The sequence below is a fragment of the Tachyglossus aculeatus genome, chromosome 11 (assembly GCF_015852505.1).
Source record: "Tachyglossus aculeatus isolate mTacAcu1 chromosome 11, mTacAcu1.pri, whole genome shotgun sequence".
Lineage (NCBI taxonomy): Eukaryota > Metazoa > Chordata > Mammalia > Monotremata > Tachyglossidae > Tachyglossus > Tachyglossus aculeatus.
The window spans coordinates 25,815,737-25,837,977 of record NC_052076.1 but is presented as its reverse complement, the minus strand read 5'-3'; the positions used below and the strand labels follow the sequence as shown (position 1 = coordinate 25,837,977).

At 60.4% G+C, this 22,241-nt stretch overlaps 2 protein-coding genes across 8 annotated transcripts in view; one reads left to right on the top strand and one right to left on the bottom strand.

Moving 5' to 3' along the window:
• The window catches only part of GRN (granulin precursor), a 15,162-nt gene extending 7,302 nt beyond the window's left edge, over positions 1-7,860 (top strand). Inside the window, exons 2-14 of one of the 7 annotated variants that reach the window (XM_038754616.1) lie at positions 2,503-2,653; positions 3,642-3,767; positions 3,914-3,998; positions 4,139-4,251; positions 4,353-4,500; positions 4,581-4,693; positions 4,927-5,053; positions 5,163-5,260; positions 5,377-5,607; positions 5,849-6,067; positions 6,741-6,968; positions 7,107-7,349; positions 7,439-7,860. In XM_038754616.1, the coding sequence (XP_038610544.1) occupies positions 2,516-2,653; positions 3,642-3,767; positions 3,914-3,998; positions 4,139-4,251; positions 4,353-4,500; positions 4,581-4,693; positions 4,927-5,053; positions 5,163-5,260; positions 5,377-5,607; positions 5,849-6,067; positions 6,741-6,968; positions 7,107-7,349; positions 7,439-7,579 (2,010 nt within the window). In that variant the 5' untranslated portion in view covers positions 2,503-2,515 and the 3' untranslated portion in view covers positions 7,580-7,860. Of the gene's footprint in view, positions 1-2,502; positions 2,654-3,641; positions 3,768-3,913; positions 3,999-4,138; positions 4,252-4,352; positions 4,501-4,556; positions 4,694-4,926; positions 5,054-5,162; positions 5,261-5,376; positions 5,608-5,848; positions 6,068-6,740; positions 6,969-7,106; positions 7,350-7,438 lie in introns of all 7 variants that reach the window. The other 6 variants (XM_038754615.1, XM_038754614.1, XM_038754618.1 and 3 more) reach the window with 6 other exon arrangements.
• A 358-nt stretch (positions 7,861-8,218) lies between these two features.
• On the bottom strand, positions 8,219-20,591 carry FAM171A2 (family with sequence similarity 171 member A2). Its single transcript, XM_038754273.1, has 9 exons — positions 20,585-20,591; positions 18,646-18,819; positions 14,173-14,400; positions 13,855-13,947; positions 13,614-13,772; positions 13,359-13,535; positions 10,934-11,050; positions 10,705-10,831; positions 8,219-9,801 (listed from the first exon to the last, which is right to left on the bottom strand). Exons 1-9 carry the CDS (start codon positions 20,589-20,591, stop codon positions 8,355-8,357), a joined length of 2,529 nt encoding a protein of 842 aa, XP_038610201.1. The 3' UTR covers positions 8,219-8,354.
• Positions 20,592-22,241: the final 1,650 nt, after the last annotated feature.

The window sequence follows — 22,241 nt, the reverse complement described above, 5'->3', positions numbered from 1 at the left end:
CGATCACACTGCTCCTGACCATCTGCTAGACTGTGGGCTGGGAATGAGTCTACCAGCTCCGTTGTATTGGACTCTTCCAGGTGCTTAGTACAGTGCTTTGCACACAGTAAACACTCAATAAATACGATCAGATGAAGGAATGAAAAGCGCTTAGTGCAGTGGTCAGCACACAGCAACCACTCAAAAAATACGCTCATGAGCCCTTTGTTGGGTAGGGATTGTCTCTATTTGTTGCTGAATTGTACTGTCCAAGCGCTTAGTACAGTGCTCTGCATGCAGTAAGCGCAGCTTGGCTCAGTGGCAAGAGCCCGGGCTCGGGAGTCAGAGGTCATGGATTCAAACCCCGGCTCCGCCAATTGTCAGCTGTGTGACTTTGGGCAAATCACTTAACTTCTCTGGGCCTCAGTTACCTCATCTGTAAAATGGGGATTGAGACTGTGAGCCCCACGTGGGACAACCTGATCACCTTGTAACCTCCCCAGCGCTTAGAACAGTGCTTTGCATCGTCATCAATCGTATTTATTGAGCACTTACTGTGTGCAGAGCAGTGTACTAAGCGCTTGGGAAGTACAAGTTGGCAACATATAGAGACAGTCCCTACCCAACAGTGGGCTCACAGTCTAGCACATAGTAAGCGTTTAATAAATGCCATCATCATTATTATTATTATTATTCTAATCCCGGCTCTGCCGCTTGTCAGCTGTGTGACTTTGGGCAAGTCTCTTCACTTCTCTGGGCCTCAGTTACCTCACCTGCAAAATGGGGATTAAGACAGTGAGCCCCATGTGGGACAACCTGATTAGCTTGTATCCCCTCCAGTGCTTTGAACAGTACTTTTCCAGTGCTTCAAACAGTGCTTTGCACATAGTAAGCACTTAATAGGTATTTACTGAGCGCTTGTTGTGTGTACTAAGCACTTGTCATTCATTCATTCAATCATATTTATTAATAATAATGATAATAATAATAATGCTGGTATTTGTTAAGCGCTTACTATGTGCAGAGCACTGTTCTAAGCGCTGGGGATGATACAAGGTGATCAGGTTGTCCCACGGAGGGCTCACAGTTTTAATCCCCATTTTTACAGATGAGGGAACTGAGGCACAGAGAAGCCGCGTGGCTCAGTGGAAAAAAACCCGGCTTTGGAGTCAGAGGTCACACCCCGACTCCACCAACTGTCAGCTGTGTGACCTTGGGCAAGTCACTTCACTTCTCTGGGCCTCAGTTACCTCGTCTGTAAAAATGGGGATTCATTCATTCAATCATATTTATTGAGCGCTTACTGTGTGCAGAGCACTGGACTAAGCGCTTGGGAAGTCCAAGTGGGCAACATATAGAGACGGTCCCTACCCAACAGCAGGCTCACAGTCTAGAAGGGGGAGACAGGGAACAAAACAAAACATATTAACAAAATAAAATAAATAGAATAAATATGTGCAAATAAAATAGAGTAATAAATACATATAAATATATATACATATATACAGGTGCTGTGGGGAGGGGAAGGAGGTAAGGGGGGATTCATTCAATTGTACTTATTGAGCGCTTACTGTGTGCAGAGCACTGGACTAAGCGCTTGGGAAGTCCAAGTTGGCAACATATAGAGACGGTCCCTACACAACAGCAGGCTCACAGTCTACAAGCGGGAGACAGAGAACAAAACAAAACATATTAACAAAATAAAATAAATATGTACAAATAAAATAGAGTAATAAATATGTACAAATATATATACATATATACAGGTGCTGTGGGGAGGGGAAGGAGGTAAGGGGGGGATTCATTCAATCGTATTTATTGAGCGCTTACTGTGTGCAGAGCACTGGACTAAGCGCTTGGGAAGTCCAAGTTGGCAACATATAGCGACGGTCCCTACACAACAGCGGGCTCACAGTCTAGAAGGGGGAGACAGAACAAAACAAAACATATTAACAAAATAAAATAAATAGAGTAAATAGGTACAAATAAAATAGAGTAATAAATACGTACAAACATATATACATATATACAGGTGGTGTGGGGAGGGGAAGGAGATAAGGTGGGGATGGGGAGGAGGGGGAGAGGAAGGAGGGGGCTGAGTGTGGAAAGGCCTCCTGGAGGAGGTGAGCTCTCAGTAGGCTGTGAGCCCCCCGTGGGACAACCTGATCACCTTGTATCCCCCCAGCGCTTAGAACAGCGCTTTGCACATAGTGAGTGCTTAAAAAATGCCATCATTATTATTATCATTATTATTAATGTGACTAGACTAGACTGTGACTAGTCTAGACTGTCTAGACTGTGAGCCCGCTCTTCTAGACTGTGAGCCCGCTGTTGGGTAGGGACCGTCTCTGTATGTTGCCAACTTGGACTAGTCCAGTGCTCTGCACACAGTAAGTACTCAATAAATACGATTGAATGAATGAATGAATTAATTAATTAATTAATACGATTGAATGAATGAATGAAAAGTGCTTAGTACACACAGCAAGCGCTCAGTAAATACCTCTGGTGGATTGATTGCAGGTAACAGTGGACAATGTGGAAGCTGGTAGCCTGGGGTGCGCTGGTGGCAGGCGTGGTAAGCGGGCTGCCGTGTCCCGATGGGCAGCTGTGCCCGCAGGCCTGCTGTGAACGCCCAGGGGACGCGGGCTATGGCTGCTGTGACCCCGCTCGGGTGAGTGCCCAGATCCTTCTCCCCCGTGAACGAAAGGAGGTTCATCATCATCATCAATCATATTTATTGAGCGCTTACTGTGTGCAGAGCACTGGACTAAGCGCTTGGGAAGTCCAAGTTGGCAACATATAGAGACAGTCCCTACCCAGTAGTGGGCTCACAGTCTAAAAGGGGGAGACAGAACAAAGCCAAACATACTAACAAAATAAAATAAATAGAATAGATATGTACAAGTAAAATAAATAAATAAATGGAGTGATAAATATGTTCAGGCTTTGGCAAGGCCCCCGGCCCACCCCCTGCCAGGAAAATGACCCAAGATGATTGGCCGTCTGCCGTCTTAGCCCAGTGCCCTTGCCCACTGGGCATCTCCGGGAGGAGAGTGGGCTGCGGCCGGGCACCCCGCCGCACCCACTCTGCTGCCCCATCCCCATTGCAGAGAAGCAGCGTGGCTCAGTGGAAAGAGCCCGGGCTTTGGAGTCAGTGGTCGTGGGTTCAAATCCTGGCTCTGCCAATTATCAATCGATCAATCAATCGTATTTATTGAGCGCTTACTGTGTGCAGAGCACTGTACTAAGCGCTTGGGAAGTACAAGTTGGCAACATATAGAGACGGTCCCTACCCAACAGTGGGCTCACAGTCTAAAAGCCCATTGTCAGCTGTGTGACCTTGGGCAAGTCACTTCACTTCTCTGGGCCTCAGTTCCCTCATCTGGAAATTGGGGGTTGACTGTGAGCCCCCTGTGGGACAACCTGATCACCGTGTATCCCCCCAGCGCTTAGAACAGTGCTTTGCACATAGTAAGCGCTTAATAAATGCCATCATTATTATTATTCTCTGTGCCTCAGTGACCTCGTCTGTAAAATGGGGATGAGGACTGTGAGCCCCACGTGGGACAACCTGATTACCTTGTATCGCCTGCAGTGCTTAGAACAGTGCTTGGCACATAGGAAGCGCTTAACAAATACCGTTATTATTATTATCCCAGGACTCGGCCCCATCTCTGCCGTTGGCTCTTGTGGGGGGCACGTGTGAGGACAGTGCCCCTTGCCCGGCTGGCTTCTCCTGCCTCCGCACCCCCACGGGGGGCACCGGCTGCTGCCCCCGTGCAGAGGTCAGTTGGGGGGGGACCCGGTGGAGGAGGGGAGGTTGGTGGGGTGGTAGGGGAAGGACTGGGGTGGGGGGCGGTTGGCTGAGGGGTGGTGGACAGGGGAGGGCTCTTTAACAGACCCTGACCCCGGTGCCACCCCGTACCCCCAGGCCGTGGCATGTGGTGATGGGCAGCACTGCTGCCCGCGTGGGTCTCACTGCAGCGCTGACGGACGCTCCTGCTTCCACTTACCAGGTAAGGGCAGGGAGCGGGCACGGGATTGATCTGTGGGGGACGGGACTGGTGGCAGGGCACGGGTGCGGGTGCCAGCCGGCCCCCTAGATGTGCCCGTGCCCCTCCGGGGACCCCTGGAGGGGCGGTGACCCCGTCCGCAGGCGCCAGCTCTCCCCGCGCTGTGCAGTGTCCGGATGGCCAATTTGAGTGCCCCAACGATTCCACCTGCTGCCCGATGCCCAGCGGCTCGTGGGGCTGCTGCCCGCTGCCCCAGGTACCTCCCGCGGGGGCGGGCGGGCGGGCGGGCCCGGCCGGCGGGAGGGTCTGGGACAGAGTCCTGGGGATGGGGCTGACCCAGGCCACCTCTCTCCTCAGGCCACGTGTTGTGAGGACCGAGTCCACTGCTGTCCCCACAGCACCTCCTGTGACCTCGCCCACAACCGCTGCCTGGGGCCCAACGGTCCCCGGCCCCTGGCCCGCAAGACCCCTGCCTACCGGGGGGCCCCCTGGGAGCGGGGGGCAGGTACGGGCTAGGGGTTGGGAGTTTGGGGGCGGAGAGGGAACCCGCCCCTCCCTCAGCTGTGATCTCTCCTCTGGTCCCAGCTGGTCCTCCCGCGGTGAACGTCATGTGCCCCGATGCCCGTTCTCAGTGCCCAGAGAGCACCACCTGCTGCCAGCAGCCTGATGGGCACTACGGTTGCTGCCCATGGCCCAACGTGAGTAGGAGGGGCAGGGGAAAGGGGAGGAGAGACTAGGCCGGGTGGCACCCTCATCCAGTCACAGCCACTGCTTGTGGGCACTGAGCTCCAAACCCATGGTGCCCGCCGCTGACAGCTCTGGCTTCTCCTGCTGCCACCCTTTTCCTCCGACGGGCCAATTCCTCCCCCGCGGCAGCCTCAGTGGGGTCCCTAGTCCCCTCCCTGACGCTCCCCTTCTCCTCCGCCCCCAGGCCGTCTGCTGTCCCGACCGCATCCACTGCTGCCCCCAGGACACCCGCTGCGACCTGCAACAGGGCAAGTGCCTATGGTCGGAGGGTGCCACCTCCCCGCTCCTGGCCAAGCTGCCCGCCGTCCGAGGTACCTGGTGGGAAGGGCCGTGCGGGGAGGCCAGGGGTGCTGAGGAGCGGGCTGCAAGCCGGTTCTGACGGGGGCCAGTGACCGCCCCCCGGCCCCCTTCTGTCCCCAGCGCAGGAGGTGAAATGTGACAATGAGGTCAGCTGTCCGGACAGCTACACCTGCTGCCGTCTCCCTTCGGGGCAGTGGGGCTGCTGCCCGTTCCCTGAGGTACCGGGATGGTGGGCGAGGGGAGCGGAAGGGGTGGGGGGAGTTGGGGCGGGGGAGCGTGAGGGCGACCCGGCAGTTGCCCCCCCTCCTGAGTCCCATTCCCCCACCCCGTCCAGGCCGTCTGCTGCCCCGATCACCAGCACTGCTGCCCCCGCGGCTACACGTGTAACGCGGAACTGAACACGTGCGACAAGGGGGGCCGGGCGCTGCCCTGGTCGGTCAAGATCTCGGCCCAACCGGCCCCCCGTGCCGGGGATGTCCGCTGCGATGACCGGAGCAGTTGCCCCGACGGCAATACCTGCTGCTCGCTGGGCTTTGGCCAGTGGGGCTGCTGTCCATACCCTGAGGTGGGTGGGTAGGGGGTGGCGTGGCAGGGGGCCCTCCCAGGCTGTGCGCTGCCCATCACGGCAGGTACGGGGGACCCCCGGGGCAACTGGTCACGGGGCCCGGGCGGAGGGGGATGCTCCCCGAGGGAGCGGGGTCCAGCCGGACCCAAGCTCAGGGGCTGGGGTGGGCGCCACTCACTAGCCCCAACTGGGGTGGGGGGGGATGTGTGGTTTAGAGGACTGTGTGCCCCCTCGCCCACAGGCCGTGTGTTGCCCTGACCACATCCACTGCTGTCCCCACGGCTTCACCTGCATCTCGGACGGCCAGTGCCAACAGGGAGCCCGGACCGTGCCCTGGCTGAAGAAGACCCCTGCCCGCCTCAGCCAGAATGTCCCGTGCGATGCCTACTCCAGTTGTCCCACGGGCCACACTTGCTGCCGCCTGGCATCGGGCATGTGGGGCTGCTGCCCCATCCCAGAGGTGGGTGGGTGGGCAGGAGTAGGGGGGGACACTCAGAGGAGTGCGTGGAGAAGCCAGAGGGTGCGGAGGGGATAGGACACAGGCCTGGGAGCCAGGAGGACCGGGATTCTAATCCTGGCATAAGCGCTTAGTCCAGTGCTCTGCACACAGTAAACGCTCAATAAATACGACTGGATGCAATCCCGGCTCACCACTTGCTTGCCGCGTGACCGTGGGCAAGTCACTTCACTTCTCTGGGCCTCGGTTGCCTCATCTGGAAAATTGGGATTGAGACTGTGAGCCCCACGCGGGACAGGGACTGCGCCCAACCTTGTATCTACAGAGGCAGCGTGGCTCAGTGGAAAGAGCCCGGGCTTTGGAGTCAGAGGTCATGGGTTCAAATCCCGGCTCTGCCAATTGTCAGCTGTGTCACTTAACTTCAGGGGCCTCATCTGCAAAATGGGGATAAAGACTGTGAGCCCCCGGTGGGACAACCCAATCGCCTTGTAACCTCCCCAGCGCTTAGAAGAGTGCTTTGCACCTAGTAAGCGCTTAATAAATGCCATTATTATTATTACCCCAGCACTCAGAACAGTGCTTGGCACGTAGCGAATACCATCATCATTGTTATTATTATTATTATTATTATGGGGTGGGTCCTCCCATCTGAATGTCCACCCTTCGCCCCTCCCAGGCCGTGTGCTGCTCCGACCATGTGCACTGCTGCCCCTCGGGCTTCAGCTGTATTGGACAAGGGCAGTGCCAGCTGGGTGCCCTCAGGGTCCCCGCTCGGGTGAAGGCTCCGGCCCAGCGGCTGCCCCAGGCGGGAGACATCCGCTGTGACGACAAGTTCTCCTGTGCCCAGGGTGAAACCTGCTGCCCCTCACAGGGTGGGGGCTGGGCCTGCTGCCAGCTGCCTAATGTGAGTCCCCCAGCGTTCCCGTCCCTCAGGCTGCCCGTTCGGTCCCTCTGCCCCCCTCTGCCACCCTGCCCGGCCCAGTCCCCCCCGGCCGCGGCGGTCTGTGAGCCGAGTAGGTGACGATGCCACTTCTGGTGCCAGGCCGTCTGCTGTGAGGACCGGCTGCATTGCTGCCCTTGGGGCTACAGCTGCAACTTGACCGCCCAGACCTGCGACAAGGAGCAGACCGGCCCCGCGGCCGCCGCCTCCGCCGCCCGCCCCCTGCTCACGGGCCCCGCTGCCCTCGTGGGCGACGTGCCCTGTGCCCAGGGCCGCTTCTGCCACGACAACCAGACCTGCTGCCGCGACAGCACCGGAGGCTGGGCCTGCTGCCCCTACGCCCAGGTAGGTGCCGCCCAGGACAGGGCCCGGTGTCCCTCGGTCCCCTCCTGCTCCGGACTGGGGCCTCACCGTCCCTCTCCCCGCCGCCCTAGGGGGTCTGCTGCCGGGACCAGCGCCACTGCTGCCCGCCCGGTTCGCGCTGCACCAAGGGAGGCCTGAAGTGCGGGCGCCGGACTCTGCGCTGGGACCAGGCCCTGAGCCGGGGCCAAGCCCTGCCCCGGCCCCTGCTCTGATGGGCACGGGCCAGACAGACCGCCAGACAGACGGACGGGAAAGAGGGAGGGAGGAGCCGCCCACCCGTGATTCTGCCCACCCGCTCCCCTGCCTCGCCCTCCCTCCCACCTCGGGCTGGGCCGGGGTCCCCGCCGGGGTCCCCGCCGTGCCTGAGGTCAGCCCGCGGTGACCGTGGGGGGAGGGGTGACTCCCCCCTTGCTCAGGGCCCATCCCGCCCCCCCTCCCAGGCTGAGGGTTCCCACCACTCTCCCCAATAAAGTTTGTAGTACGGTTTGTTACACGGATAGGCTCGGCCTCAGTGCTTTGGGGGCGAAGGGGGAATGGTCACCCCGCCCCACGCCTCAAGAGAGGGGTTGTTGGCACCCGGGCCCACCCCCAACCCCAGAGAAAGCAGCCTCCGGGCAGTCTCGGTCTCCTCAACTTTATATATTACGCCTTGCTCCCGCCCTCGGCTGTTCCACCCCCCTCCCCACCACCCCATGCCCCCAGCGCCCCGCCCCCCGACACCAGGGTAGGGGGGTGACCGGGACCTCCCCCTCCCCCTCCCACCGGGCAGCCAGCTCTCCCCTCCCCTCCCCTCTGGACCGTAGAGCTTTTTTATGTACAGGGCATCTATACAGGGGGCGGGCAGGGAGGAAAGACCCCCACCCCCACCCCCCGCCACCTTCATCGCCCTCCTGGCACCAGGCAGGGTGGTTGGGCGCCTCCCCCCACCCCAGCGGGGCTGGCCCGGGCCCTAGCAGCTTTTGCGCCCGTCCCCCCGGGGGGCGGCGGCTACTTGACGTTGAACACCATGAGGGGCCGCTCCTCCCGCCTCTGCCAGGGGCTCTTCTTGTCGCCCGCCTCGTCGCCGGGGTCCCCCGGGTCGGCCAGCTCGTCCTCGGGGCTGGTGAGCGAGTCCCGGCGCAGCTCGCTGGCGCTGCTGCGGGAGCTGTCCCGGCCCCGGCTGCGGCCGCGGCCCCGTGGGATGGTGGCGGCCCTGCCCTCGGCCCCCTCGTCCAGCAGCGGCGTCAGCGAGTTGTCCTCGGGCGAGCAGACGGCCGTGCGGCTCTCGCTGCTGCTGGGCTCCGTGTCCTCGGCCAGCGCCAGGCGCGAGGGGGCCTCGGCCCGGGCCGGGGGGCGCCGGCGGGGGGGCGGGGGCCGCGCCTCGTGCACGTCGACCCCCGAGTCGAGGCTGGCGTCGGTGCTGCGGCCCCCGCCCTGCAGATCGATGTAGGAGTGGCGCACCTGCGAGTTGGAGCGTCCGTCCAGGGACACGAACCAGGCGCGGGGGTGCGGTTTCACCCCCAGCTCCAGCAGCTTCTTCTCCGTCAGCGCCTGCAGCTCCCCGTTCAGCTGCGCCATGGTGGACTCGTTGAAGAGCACGGGGATGGTGACCGAGCCGCTGACCGGGGCCTGGTGGGCGCCCCAGCCGGCCCCGCCGTCGCCCCCGCCGCCCTCCCCTCCCGCGCCGGCCCCGGCCCCGGCCCCCGGCTGCGGCTCCTGCGGGCCGAAGGCGCGGGCCGGGCCGGGGCCCACCTCGGCCGGGCCGGGGTCCTCGCCGCCGGGGCCCGCCTCGCCCAGGCGCACGTAGTGAGCGGGGATGACCAGCGTGGGCATGACGTTGCGGTAGACGTTGTCCTTGAGGTGGTCGATGGAGCCGCAGAAGATGAGCTGGCCGGGCTGGCTGAGGGACGGCGGGCGGGACAGCTGGTCCGCGGACTGCGACAGCACCGAGTCGGGGCCCTTGGCCTCTCCGGCCGCCTTGTGCCCCGGGAAGTGGTCGAAGGTGGGCGCCGACGGCGGCGGCGAGGGTGGGTCCTGCAGGTAGCCGGGCCCCGGGGGACGCCGGGGGCCCTCGCCCGCCCGCTCGTCGCCTCGCCCCCCGCCGAAGCCCCGACCGGGCTCCGGCCCTGGGTCGGCCGAGCGCGCGCCCTTGAGCCCCGGGCCCTCGCGGGGACCCAGGGGGTCGGCGGCGGCGCGGCCGGGGGCGAGGCGGGCCGGGGGCCGGAAGAAATCGTCGCGGGAGCTGGCCAGGTCGCGGGAGCTGGAGAAGGCGGACTTGAGGCCTCCGGGGGCCGGGGCCTCGGGGTCCCCGGCGGAGGAGGACCCCGTCTCCAGAGGCCCCGTGCAGATCAGGTTCAGCTGTGACATGGACGTGGCCTGGTCCCGCTTGGTGCCGTCCAGCGTGCCCGAGAACTGCAGCTTACGGTGCTGCTGCCGCGGTTTCAAGCAGCGTCTCCTGGGATGGGAGGGACCGGGGGGGGGGGGGGGGGGCGTCACCGGAGGAGGGGAGGGCGGCGGGACTTGGGGGGCCGGGGGGGTGCCCAAGGGGCCGGCGGGGTCTGCGCTCCGCGGACGGGAGGTCACTGTCTAGAAATGGGGACAGGGCCGGGTCACACGGTGGTGTGGAGGAGGAAGAGGCAGGGCTGGGGAGAGGAGAAAAGAGATGGGAAGGGGATAGGGATCGGGAGGAGAAAAGGGATGGGAGAAGGCAGAGATGCAGAGGAGGTAGGGTTGAGGAAAAGGCAGAGATGGAGAGGAGGTAGGGTTGAGGAAAAGGCAGAGATGCAGAGAAGGAGGTGTTGCAGAGATAATAATAATAACAATGGCATTTATTAAGCGCTTACTGTGTGCAAATCACTGTTCTAAGCGCTGGGGAGGTTACAAGGTGATCAGGTTGTCCCACATGGGGCTCACAGTCTTCATCCCCATTTTACAGATGAGGTAACTGGGGCCTAGAGAAGTCAAGTGACTTGCCCATAGTCACACAGCTGACAATTGGCGGAGCCGGGATTTGAAGCCATGGCCTCTGACTCCAAATCCCGGGCTCCTTCCACTGAGCCACGCTGCTTCTCCAAGAAGATGGGGAGGAGGATGGCGAAGGAGGAGAGGGAGGGAGAGATGGGATGGAGGATGGGAAAGAGAGGTCCCGGAAGACAGGGACCACTCGCCAGGGGTTGCGAGAAAGCCACATCACCGAGGCCGAGGGTAGGACACGAGGACCGTGCTGGGGGTAGGGGGAGAGCCGGACTGTGGTGGGCAGGTCTGAGTGAAAGCAGGGGCCCTGAAGCCGGGCTGGGGCCCCCCCGAAGGTCAAGGAGGGGTTGGGGCAGATGGCGAGGGAGGAAGGGGGGGGTCTCACCGGCAGTAATAGATGAGGAGACAGAGCAGGACGAGCACCAGTAGCGCCAGGGCCCCCAGGATGGTCAGCAGGAAGACGGTGTGATAGGTGCCGATGTCCTTCAGGCCGGACGCGATGGTCACCAGCCCTGGGGGAGGGGACGGGGTAGGAGGGCCTCGGTGTGGGTGTTGTGGGGGGGGGGAGCTATGGAGGACCACCCGTCCCCAGACCCCCGAGCCCGCCCGCTCACCTGCCGTGGGGGCGACGGTGGCCGCAGCCCAGTAGCCCAGCTGGGGGGCCACGAACGTCCAGTAGAACTGCCGCCCGTCCTTCCGGATCAGCCCCGTCCCGTTCCGGACCCACAGCCCTGGGGGCGGGAAGGGGGATGGGGGGGGGTCACCGGACTAGATTCCCCTGTAGACTGGAAGCTCTTTGTGGGGAGGGAAGATGTCTGCTTGTTTTTAGTACACGGCTTGGCAGTTAGCGCTCAATAAATAGGCTTGAATGAATGAATGAACCTCACTCTCCACACTCTGTAACCCCCCGCGCCCAGGCGTAGACCCCCCGCCCAACCGTTTCCTCCAACCACTTGTCTGCTGTGTGACCTTAGGCAAGTCAATTCTCTGTGCCTCAGTACCCTCATCTGCAAAATGGGGCTTAAGACTGTGAGCCCCATGTGAGACAACCTAATTGCCTTGTCTCTACCCCAGGGTTTAGGACAGTGCCTGCCACGTAATAAATGATTAAAGAGACTGTGAACTCCAAGTGGGACGGGGACCGTGTCTAACATGATTTGTTTGTATCCACCCCAGCGCTTAGTAAGAATAATAATAATAATGATGACATTTGTTAAGCGCTTACTATGTGCAAAGCACTGTTCTAAGCGCTGGGGAGGATACGAGGTGATCAGGTTGTCCCACGGGGGGCTCCCAGTCTTCATCCCCATTTAACAGATGAGGGAACTGAGGCACAGAGAAGTTAAGTGACTTCATTCATTCATTCATTCAATCGTATTTATTGAGCGCTTACTGTGTGCAGGGCACTGTACTAAGCGCTTGGGAAGTCCACGTCGGCAACATATAGAGACGGTCCCTACCCAACAGTGGGCTCACAGTCTAGAAGGGGGAGACAGACAGCAAAACAAAACATATTAACAAAATAAAATAAATAGAATAAACATGTACAAATAAAATAGAGTAATAAATCCGTACAAACATATATACATCTATACAGGTGCTGTAGGGAGGGGAAGGACGTAAGGCCGGGGGGATGAGGAGGGGGAGGAGGGGGAGAGGAAGAAGGGGGCTCAGTCTGGGAAGGCCTGTGTGACTAAGTCACACAGCTGACAAGTGGCAGAGCAGTGCCTGGCACATAGTAAGGGCTCAACAAATACCACAATAATAAATGCCATGAAAAGTAAGTGCTCAACAAATACTACTACTACAATAATAATAATAATAATAGCATTTATTAAGGGCTTACTATGTGCAAAGCACTGTTCTAAGCGCTGAGGAGGTTACAAGGTGATCAGGTTGTCCCACAGGGGGCTCACATTCTTAATCCCCATTTTACAGATGAGGTAACTGAGGCACAGAGAAGTTAAGTGACTTGCCCAAAGTCACACAGCTGACAAGAGGCAGAGCAGTGCCTGGCACATAGTAAGGGCTCAACAAATACCACAATAATAAGTGCCATAAAAAGTAAGTGCTCAACAAATACTACTACTACAATAATAATAATAATAATGATAATAATAGCATTTATTAAGCGCTTACTATGTGCAAAGCCCTGTTCTAAGCACTGAGGAGGTTACAAGGTGATCAGGTTGTCCCATGTGGGGCTCACAGTCTTAATCCCCATTTTACAGATGAGGTAACTGAGGCACAGAGAAGTTAAGTGACTTGCCCAAAGTCACACAGCTGACAAGTGGCAGAGCAGTGCCTGGCATGCAGTAAGGGCTCAACAAATACCACAATAATAAATGCCATAAAAAGTAACTGCTCAACAAATACTACTACTATAATAATAATGATAATAATAGCATTTATTAAGCGCTTACTATGTGCAAAGCCCTGTTCTAAGCGCTGAGGAGGTTACAAGGTGATCAGGTTGTCCCATGTGGGGCTCACATTCTTAATCCCCATTTTACAGATGAGGTAACTGAGGCACAGAGAAGTTAAGTGACTTGCCCAAAGTCACACAGCTGACAAGTGGCAGAGCAGTGCCCGGCACATAGTAAGGGCTCAACAAATACCGCAATAATAAATGCCAGAAAAAGTAAGTGCTCAACAAATACTACTACTACAATAATAATAATAATAATAATAGCATTTACTAAGCACTTACTATGTGCAAAGCCCTGTTCTAAGCACTGAGGAGGTTACAAGGTGATCAGGTTGTCCCATGTGGGGCTCACAGTCTTAATCCCCATTTTACAGATGAGGTAACTGAGGCCCAGAGAAGTTAAGTGACTTGCCCAAAGTCACACAGCTGGCAAGTGGCAGAGCAGTGCCTGGCACATAGTAAGGGCTCAACAAATACCACAATAATAAATGCCATAAAAAGTAAGTGCTCAACAAATACTACTACTACAATAATAACAGCCACAAAAACCCGTCCCCACCCTCTGCGTCCCGGCCTCCCCGCAACCCCCGGCTTGCCCCCGACCCTCTCACCGCTCTTGGGGTCGAAGCGCCAGGCGGGCACGCTGTTGGTACCGAGGGCGGCAGGGCCGCCGGGCAACGGGATGGAGAGGTGCGCGGGGCCGGTCAGCGGCACCTCCGACCCGTTGGCAGCGAGCAGGTGGATGCTGACCGCTGCCAGGGGGCTCAGCTCCAGCCAGGACCCATTAGCTGCAAGAGAGACGGGGTGATGTGGACGCCCTCTCCCCCTCCCAGGACCCCCGGCCCACCCCGGCTGGACCCCCGCACCTGAGCCGTCCCCGTCCGCTCCCAGGAAGGCCGGGAAGCTCCTCATGTCCGGAGGCGCGGTGGCGGGCGTGAGCGATGCCCAGAGTTGGTTGTAAGTGGCACTGCGGGGCAGGCGGGCCGCCCGGCGCGGGAACTGAACCCAGGGCTGCGAGCGACCGCCTGCCGGGCGAGGACGAGGTGCTCAGGGAGTCGCCCGTAGGCGAGGGGGAAGGGGGACGGCGGGGTGGGGGGCAGTGCCTACCGGGGGATCCCAGGAGGATGTGGATCAGGTCTTCGTACAGGATGAGGGTGGCCGGCCGCTCCGGGAGCAGGTAGAGGCTGACGGAGGCGTAGACTGGGTGGGAGAGGGAGGCGGGTTCAGGTACCCACACATCCAGGCAGGGGTCTGGGGGGGGGGGGGGCAGGGGGGCGTCCCCTGGCTCCTCCGGGGCCCCCAACTCCATCCCACCGGTCAGTTCCTCCACCCTCAGGGAGGCTGGAGGCCGGGCTGAGGAAGGGGTGACTTCGGGCCTTCCCATCCCTTCTGCCCTGACCGCCCGCCCGTGACCCCGCGACTCACGGGGCAGCTTGTCCACCCGCCAGGGCACGGAGTTGGTGAGGAAGCCGGGGCGGGTGGCAGTGACCAGGACCCAGGTGCCCAGCCGGTAGTTGAGCGCCAGGCCCGCCGCCCCCTCGGCGTCCGTGGTGCCCGAAGCCAGCAGCGTCCGGTGGCCGAAGATGTCCACGGTGGCGCGGGGCAGGGGGGCCAGGTCCCCGCTTTCATACACCTGCACCTTGATCAGCACCTCTGGGGAGGGGGCGGGGGGCGGGGTCAGGGCCGGGAGGCCTGGTGGAGGGGGTCAGCCCTCTCAGCCCCCGGCATCCCGGCCCTACCCCAGTGGGGTTTGCCCCAAACCCCTTGTAACCACCCCCTTACCCCATGCATTGGCCCTGTCCCCGGCCCTCAGGCCCAGCATGAATCCGGGGTGACCCGTTCAGGCAGGCCGGAAGCCTTCCCGCCCCCCTCCGCCTCCCCACCTCCCTCCCCCAGCCCCCCAGCTGCAGGGCTGGTTTCTGGAAGAGTTCCCGTCGCCATGGAAACGCCCTGATTCCTCCCCAGAGAGGATCTGGGGCTCCACCCCCAAGGAGGAAGGGGGGACAGGATGGGGGGGCGGCACGCTAGGCCTCATCCTGGGGCGTCCATCCCAGCCCTTAAGTTGGCAGGGGGGGAGGCTCGTTGGGGGCAGCCAGTCCCGGGGAAGGGGCTCCCGCTATCCTCCCAGAAACCCACCCCCTCCATCCCCCCTTCCTTGATCCCTGGGGGGAAGGGTGTAGGGCCCCAGTTGGCACGAGTCCCAGACCCCAGCCCACGTAGGTGGCATCAAGCTGAGCCGCTCCGCGCCCCAAGCCTGGAGACCCGGGTGACCCTTGGCCGGGGAGGGACAGGAGGCGGTGAGGAGGCTGGGATACCCTCCCCCTCTGCCCAGGGGGCAAGTAGACCCCGTGTGTCCCCCACGATCCCCGCTGCGAACACGCCAGCACACACACGCGAGGGTTGGCACACAGCCTCCCTCCCTTTCAGCGAGTCCTCTCCTTCCGCCAGCTTAGTGCTGGTGCCCAGGAGCCATGGCGAGGGGCCGGGGACATGGTGTCCCCTTAGAGCTGAGGTCAGCGGGCACTGGGGGACTTGGGGGGGGGGGCACGCGGTGATGGGCACAGGAGTCCCAGTCTTGGCTCTTCCTCCCAGGTTTGGCCGGGAGATGCTCCCGCCTCGGCCCAGATCTCCTTCCCTGTGATTTGTTTACATCCCAAGCTGCCCACTCTTCCAGGTTCCCTCAGGGGCCACTGGTTCTCTAGCCCAGGTAGCCCAGAGCAGGACAGGCCGGCCCCACCCGCGGGCCACGGCAGAGGGGCGGATGGAAGGCCGGATGGCAGGTGCCCTTCCTTCCGCTGCCCTCCGCCCAATCGGCCTGTGCCCTAGTACTGCCCTTTCCCAAATATCCTGCACACAGTAAGCGTTCAATAAATACGATGGAATTGAATTGAGCCCTCCTTTCCTCTTCTCCCCTTCCGCGTCGCCCTGACATGCTCCCTTTCTCCATCCCCTCCTCCCAGCCCCACAGCCCTTATGTCCACAGCTGTCACTTCTTTATTTCTATTACCGTCTCCCCCCTCTAGACTGTAAGCTCATTGTGGGCAGGGAATGTGCCCGTTTATGGTTCTATTGGACTCTCCCAAGTGCTCAGTACAGTGCTCCGCACACAGTAAGTGCTCGATAAATACGACTGACTGACCGGCCCGCCTCTGAGGGCCACAGGCGGGCCTCTGCTCCCTCCACGGTGGGACCCCCGCCCTATTGGGACCCCCCAACCCAAGAGGCCTCACCCTCACCAGCTGCACCCTCGCCTCCCCCGCCCCGAGCGGGAACAGCCGGACCGAGCAGCTTGGAGGGTGGGACAGCTGGGGAGGGGAGGGGGGTCTAGGGGAGCAGGGGCCCCGGAATGTGGAGGTTCCTGGGAACGCCCCTCTACTACGCCCACCCTGTCGGCAAGGGTGGCACCTGGTACAGTCCATCAGGATCCTCTCCAGGGGAGGGGGCGTTACTGGAGAAGGGTAGTCTAGTCTTCCACACTGTGAGCCCGCTGTTGGGTAGGGACCGTCTCTCTATAGGTTGCCAACTTGGACTGCCCAAGCGCTTAGTACAGTGCTCTGCACATAGTAAGCGCTCAATAAATACGACTGATGATGATGCACACAGTAAGCGCTCAATAAATACGATTGAATGAATGAATGAATGAAAGGGGGAGGCCCAGGGGCCCCAATTCAGGCCTGGCTCTCTGACCCAGGGGGCGAGGGCCCCATCGTGCCCCAACCGGGCTGGGGTTGGCGGGGGGGATCAGAGGATGGGACTGGGGTGGGGGTCTCTGAGAGCCCAGAGGAAAGACAATTAGGGTCCATCGGTGGGGGACAGTCAGGAGGTGGGAGAGCTGGGAGGAGCCCCTCGCCCTCAGAGCCGGTGGGGCTTCCTGGGCCTGAGGTACACAGGGCAGATGAGTGGGTCCAGGGCAAGGCTGGGGGGGTGGGCCCAGGACAATAATAATTATAATTTTGGTATTTGTTAAGCGCTTACTATGTGTAAAGCACTGTCCTAAGCGCTGGGGGGGGGGGGGGATACAAGGTGATCAGGTTGTCCCACGTGGGGCTCACAGTCTTCATCCCCACTTTACAGATGAGGGAACTGAGGCCCAGAGAAGTGAAGTGACTTGCCCAAAGTCACCCAGCCGGCAAGGCTGGGGGGTGGGTGGGCGTGGCTGGCTCAGCAGCCATGAGAGCAGGGGAGAAGAGGATGGGAAGGGGGTGGCAGGAAATGGGGACTAGGGTGCGGGCAGGGGGGACCCCCCCAAGCCAGGGTCGCATTTAGGGAGCGCTTACTGTGTGCGGGGCACTGTACTAAGCGCTTGGGAGAGGACGACAGGGATTTCAGGCCAGCTCAGCCCCCATCTCCGGCTCCAGATGGGGATGGGGGGGGGGGGGATGAGTAGGGATGGGGGTCGGGGGGAAGCTGGGGGTGGGGGGTCTGGGGACAAGGAGGGTAGGGGAAGGGGAGTCCAAAGCCGTCCTCGGCTCGGGCGCCCAGCCCCCCGCCCCTCGGCTCCGTCTTTTTCCAGAAGGAAATCCTGCCCCCTCCCCCTATCCGGGCTCCCCTTCCCGCTCTTCCTGTTCAGCTCCCCGCCCCCTCCCCCCAAAACGCTGCCCCCCCCCCCGCAAGCGCTTAGAACAGTGCTTGGCACATAGTAAGCGCTTAACAAATCCCAACATCATTCTCATCATTGTTATTTGGGCAGGGAGGGGGACGGGAGGCCCCCTCCCCGCCGCCGCCGCTGCTGCCACGGGCTGGGGAGGGGGCCCAGGTGGACAGATAATAATAATAATAACGGTATTTGTTAAGCGCTTACTATGTGCCAAGCACTGTTCTAAGCGCTGGATGGGCGACGTCCTGGCTCGAGGGGAGGGGACACCTGTTGGGGCTGGGGGCTTCCTCTCGTCCCTCCCCGGGGGAGCGGGGTGGGAATGGAGGAAGGGAGATCTGGGAGGGGTCTGGGGAAACTGAGGCAGGGGGGGTCCCCCGGCTCCCGAGGGCCATCAAACATGACGGCTGTAGGCCCGCAGTGCCGCTCCCGACCCCCCACCCCGGCTTCCTCTCTAGGGGAGGGGGCGTTGCAGGAGAAAGAGCCCCAGTTGAGGCCTAGTCCAGTGCTCTGCACACAGTCAGCGCTCAATAAATCATCGATCGTATTTATTGAGCGCTTCCTGTGTGCAGAGCACTGTACTAAGCGCTTGGGAAGTCCAAATTGGCAACATCTGGAGACAGTCCCTACCCAACAGTGGGCTCACAGGCTAAAAGGGGGGAGACAGAGAACACGACGGAATGAACGGCTCGCCCACTCCCCAGCCGGGCAGTGGAGGAGGGGGGGAGGGTCCACGACAGCCCCCGGGGGAGAGGCCACGAGGGGCTGGAATAGCCGGGCCTCGTTCACGATCAATCAATCAATCAATCGTAGTAATTGAGCGCTTCCTGTGTGCAGAGCACTGTGCTAAGCGCTCGGGAAGTCCAAATTGGCAACATCTAGAGACAGTCCCTACCCAACAGTGGGCTCACGGTCTAAAAGGGGGATCCCTCTCTCCCCGTGGGTCTGGGGGCTTCGCCCTCCCTTCTGCCCTCCAGTCCGGTCCTGGGCGGGGGGTGGGGGGCTGGGGGAGCCCCCCAGGAGCAGCCCCCCGCCCCCAGCCCCCCGGGGGTCTGCCAGACAATAGCCCCGCACCCGGCTCGGGAAGGAGAAGCCCAGGCGGGGCGGGGGCGCTGACCCCCTCCCCCCCATTCTTTGCACATAGTAAGCGCTCACCAAATCCCCTTAGCATCATCATTATTATTATTATTATATGATTCCGGGTCCCCATTGTCCGGGGTCCGGGGGGCTGGGGAGGCGGTGGCGCTGACGTCCGGGCCGGGCTGGCCCGACGCGGGTCCCCGGGGGGGCTGGGGCTGACTCACCGTGGGGGCTGGGGGGGTCCGGGGGGACTTTCCTCGGGCCCTGGAGGCGCCTCCGGCCAGCAGGGCCAGCAGCAGGACCAGCAGCGGAGGGCGGGGGAGGACGAGGACGGGGGGCAGGACCAGCGCCCAACGGCGGCGCCGGTGGCGGCGGCGGTGGCGGCGGCGGCGGCGGCGGGCGGGCCAGGGGGAGGAGGAGGGGGCGGCGGCGGCCCCGCTGCATCCTGCCTGCCCGCTCCCGGACCCCCCCGGGACCCCCCGGGACCCCCCGGGACCCCCGGGCCCCCCGGGCCCCCGCCCCAAGCGCCGCTCCGGCTCGGCTAGCGGCCCATCCCGCCGCCCGCAGCCCGCCGCCCCCGGCCGCCCTCCCCTCCTCCGGTCCCCCTCCCCCGGTCCCCCCCCTCCTGTCCGGTCCCCCCCCCCTCCGGCCCGGTCCCCTCTCCCTCCCTCCCTCCGGCCCGGCCCGGCTCGGCCTCCCCGCGATTGTCTGAGCCGCGACACCGCCCGCCGGCGCCCCCTGCGGGACAAGCCCCGACACCGACGCCCGCGACCACCGCCTCCCTCCTTCCCTCTCCCTCCTCCTCCTCCTCCTCCTCCTCGCCCCTCCCTCTCCCTCCTCCTCTTCCCCTCCTCCTCCTGCTCGTCCCTCCCTCCCCCTCCTTTCCTCTCCCTCTTCCTCCTCCTCCTCCCTCCTCCTCGTCCCTCCTTCCCCCTCCTCCCGCTCCTCCCTCCCTCCTCCTCCTCCTCGTCCCTCCTTCCCTCTCCCTCCTCCTTCTCTTTCTCCCCCTCCTCCTCCTGCTCCTCCCTCCCCCTTCCCTCTCCCTCCTCCTTCTTTTTCTCCCCCTCCCCCTCCTGCTCCTCCCTTCCTCCCCCTCCTTCCCTCTCCCTCCCCCTCCTTTCCTCTCCCTTCCTCTCCCTCTCCCTCTCCCTCTTCCTCCCCCTCCTCCTCCCTCCTCCTCGTCCCTCCTTCCCCTCCTTCCGCTCCTCCCTCCCTCCTCCTTCTCTTCCCCTCCTCCTCCTGCTCCTCCCTCCCTCCCCCTCCTTCCCTCTCCCTCCCCCTCCTTTCCTCTCCCTCTTCCTCCCCCTCCCCCTCCTCCCTCCTTCCCCCTCCTCCTGCTTCTCCCTCCCCCCTCCTCCTGCTCCTCCCTCCCTCCTCCTCCTGCTCGTCCCTCCTTCCCTCTCCCTCCTCCTTCTCTTCCTCCCCCTCCTCCTCCTGCTCCTCCCTCCTCCTCCTACTCTCCTATCCCCCTCCCTCCTTCTCCCCCTCCCCATCCTCCCCCCTTCTACCCCCTTCCTCCTCCTCCTCACCTCTCCTCCCCCTCCCATTCCTCCTCCTCCCCCTCCCCCTTCTTCCTCCCCACTCCCTCCCTCCTCTCCCTTCCTCCTCCTCCCTCCCTCCTCCCCTCCTCCCCTCCTTCCCCTCTCCCGTCTCCTCCCCCTCCCTCCTCCACCCCCTCCCTCCCTCCCTCCCTCTCTCTTCCTCCTCCCTCAATTTCCAAGCCGACCCCCCCCATACACACATCTGCTCAATAGACACCCACAACCACTAATAATCACAATGATAATAGTGATATTTGTTAAGCTCTTACTGTGGGCCAAGCACTACTCTAAACGTTGAGGTAGATATAAGGTTTTTAGGTTGGACACAATCCCTGTCCCACATGGGGCTCACGGTCTTAATCCCCATTTTGCAGATGAGGTAACTGAGGCCCAGAGAAGTGAAGTTCATTCATTCAATCGTATTTATTGAGCGCTTACTGTGTGCAGAGCACTGTACTAAGCGCTTGGGAAGGACAAGTCGGCAACATATAGAGGTGGTTCTTACCCAACAATGGGCTCACAGTCTAGAAGTGACTTGCCCAAGGCCACACAGCTGACAAATGGTGGAGCTGGGATTTGATCCCAGGTCCTCCTGACATCCAGGCCCTGGCTCTGTTGGCACCGGGCATCTTTATATAATAATATTGGTATTTGTTAAGCGCTTACTATGTGCAAAGCACTGTTCTAAGCGCTGGGGTCGGTACAAGGTAATCAGGTTGCCCCACGAGGGGCTCACAGTCTTCATCCCCATTTTACAGATGAGGGAACTGAGGCCCAGAGAAGTGAAGTGACTTGCCCAACGTCACACAGCTGACAAGTGGCGGAGCCGGGATTTGAACCCACGACCTCCGACTCCAAAGCCCGGGCTCTTTCCACTGAGCCACGCTGCTTTATATCCAGCATGTTTATGGGCAGGAAGGGATGGCCGTGTCCTGGGTTCGGGGGACGGGCCCCCCACAATGTATTCTTGAACTGAGCAAACTTCCAAATGGCGTCTGGGCCTCCATCAGGGGATAATAACAATAAGAATAATGTTGGGATTTGTTAAGCGCTTACTATGTGCCAAGCACTGTTCTAAGCGCTGGGGTAGATACAAGGTAATCAGGTTGTCCCACACGGGGCTCACAGTCTTCATCCCCATTTTCCAGATGAGGGAACTGAGAGAAGTTCAGTGACCTTTCCAAGGTCACACAGCTGACAAGTGGCGGAGTGGGATTAGAACCCACGACCTCCGGCTCCCCAGCCCGGGCTCTTTCCACTGAACCACGCTGCTTCGGATGCTGTGCGTCCAGGGTGACTAGGAGTGTGGTACCCGCAAGGGCTCCGAGGCCCACGGGTACACACCCGTGCACACCCCCACAAATACTGCTAGGAGAAGCAGCGTGGCTCAGTGGAAAGAGCCCAGGCTTTGGAGTCAGAGGTCATGGGTTCAAATCCCGGCTCCACCACTTATCAGCTGTGTGACTTTGGGCAAGTCGCTTCACTTCTCTGGGCCTCAGTTCCCTCATCTGGAAAATGGGGATGAAGACTGTGAACCCCCCACCGTGAGACAACCTGATCACCTTGTTAACCTCCCCAGCGCTTAGAACAGTGCTTTGCACATAGTAAGCGCTTAATAAATGCTATCATTATTCTTATTATTACTAATCCTGGCTCCGCCACTTGTCTGCTCTGTAACCTTGGGCAAGTCACTTCACTTCTCTGGATCTCGGTTTTCTCATCAGTAAAATGGGGATTAAGACTGTGAGCCCTATGTGGGAGAGAAACTTTGTCCAACCTGATTACCTTGTATTTACCCCAGCACTTAGAACAGTGTCTGGCAATGATTAATTAATTAATTAATTAATTAATTCAATCATTCAATCAATCTCATTTTCATTCATTCATTCATTCATTCAATCAATCAATCACATTTATTGAGCTCCTACTGTGTGCAGAGCACTGTACACAGAGAAGCAGCGTGGCTCAGTGGAAAGAGCCCGGGCTTGGGAGTCAGAGGTCATGGGTTCTAATCCTGGCTCTGCCACTTATCAGCTGTGTGACTTTGGGCAAGTCACTTCACTTCTCTGTGCCTCAGTTGCCTCATCTGTAAAATGGGGATTGAGACTGTGGAATACCTTGTATCCCCTCCCAGCGCTTAGAACAGTGCTTTGCACATAGTAAGTGCTTAACAAATACCATTATTTTTATTATTACTATGTGTCTGGGAAAGTACAATGCATTAATGTCTGTCACACCCCCTGACTGTAAACTCGTTGTGGGCAGGGAATGTCACCATT

Coding starts and splice junctions, on each gene's coding strand:
- FAM171A2 (XM_038754273.1), bottom strand. Junction 13,773..13,854: donor CATCCTCCTGGGATCCCCCG/GTAGGCACTGCC, acceptor CTCGCCCGGCAG/GCGGTCGCTCGCAGCCCTGG. Junction 13,536..13,613: donor AGCGGACGGGGACGGCTCAG/GTGCGGGGGTCC, acceptor TCTCTCTTGCAG/CTAATGGGTCCTGGCTGGAG.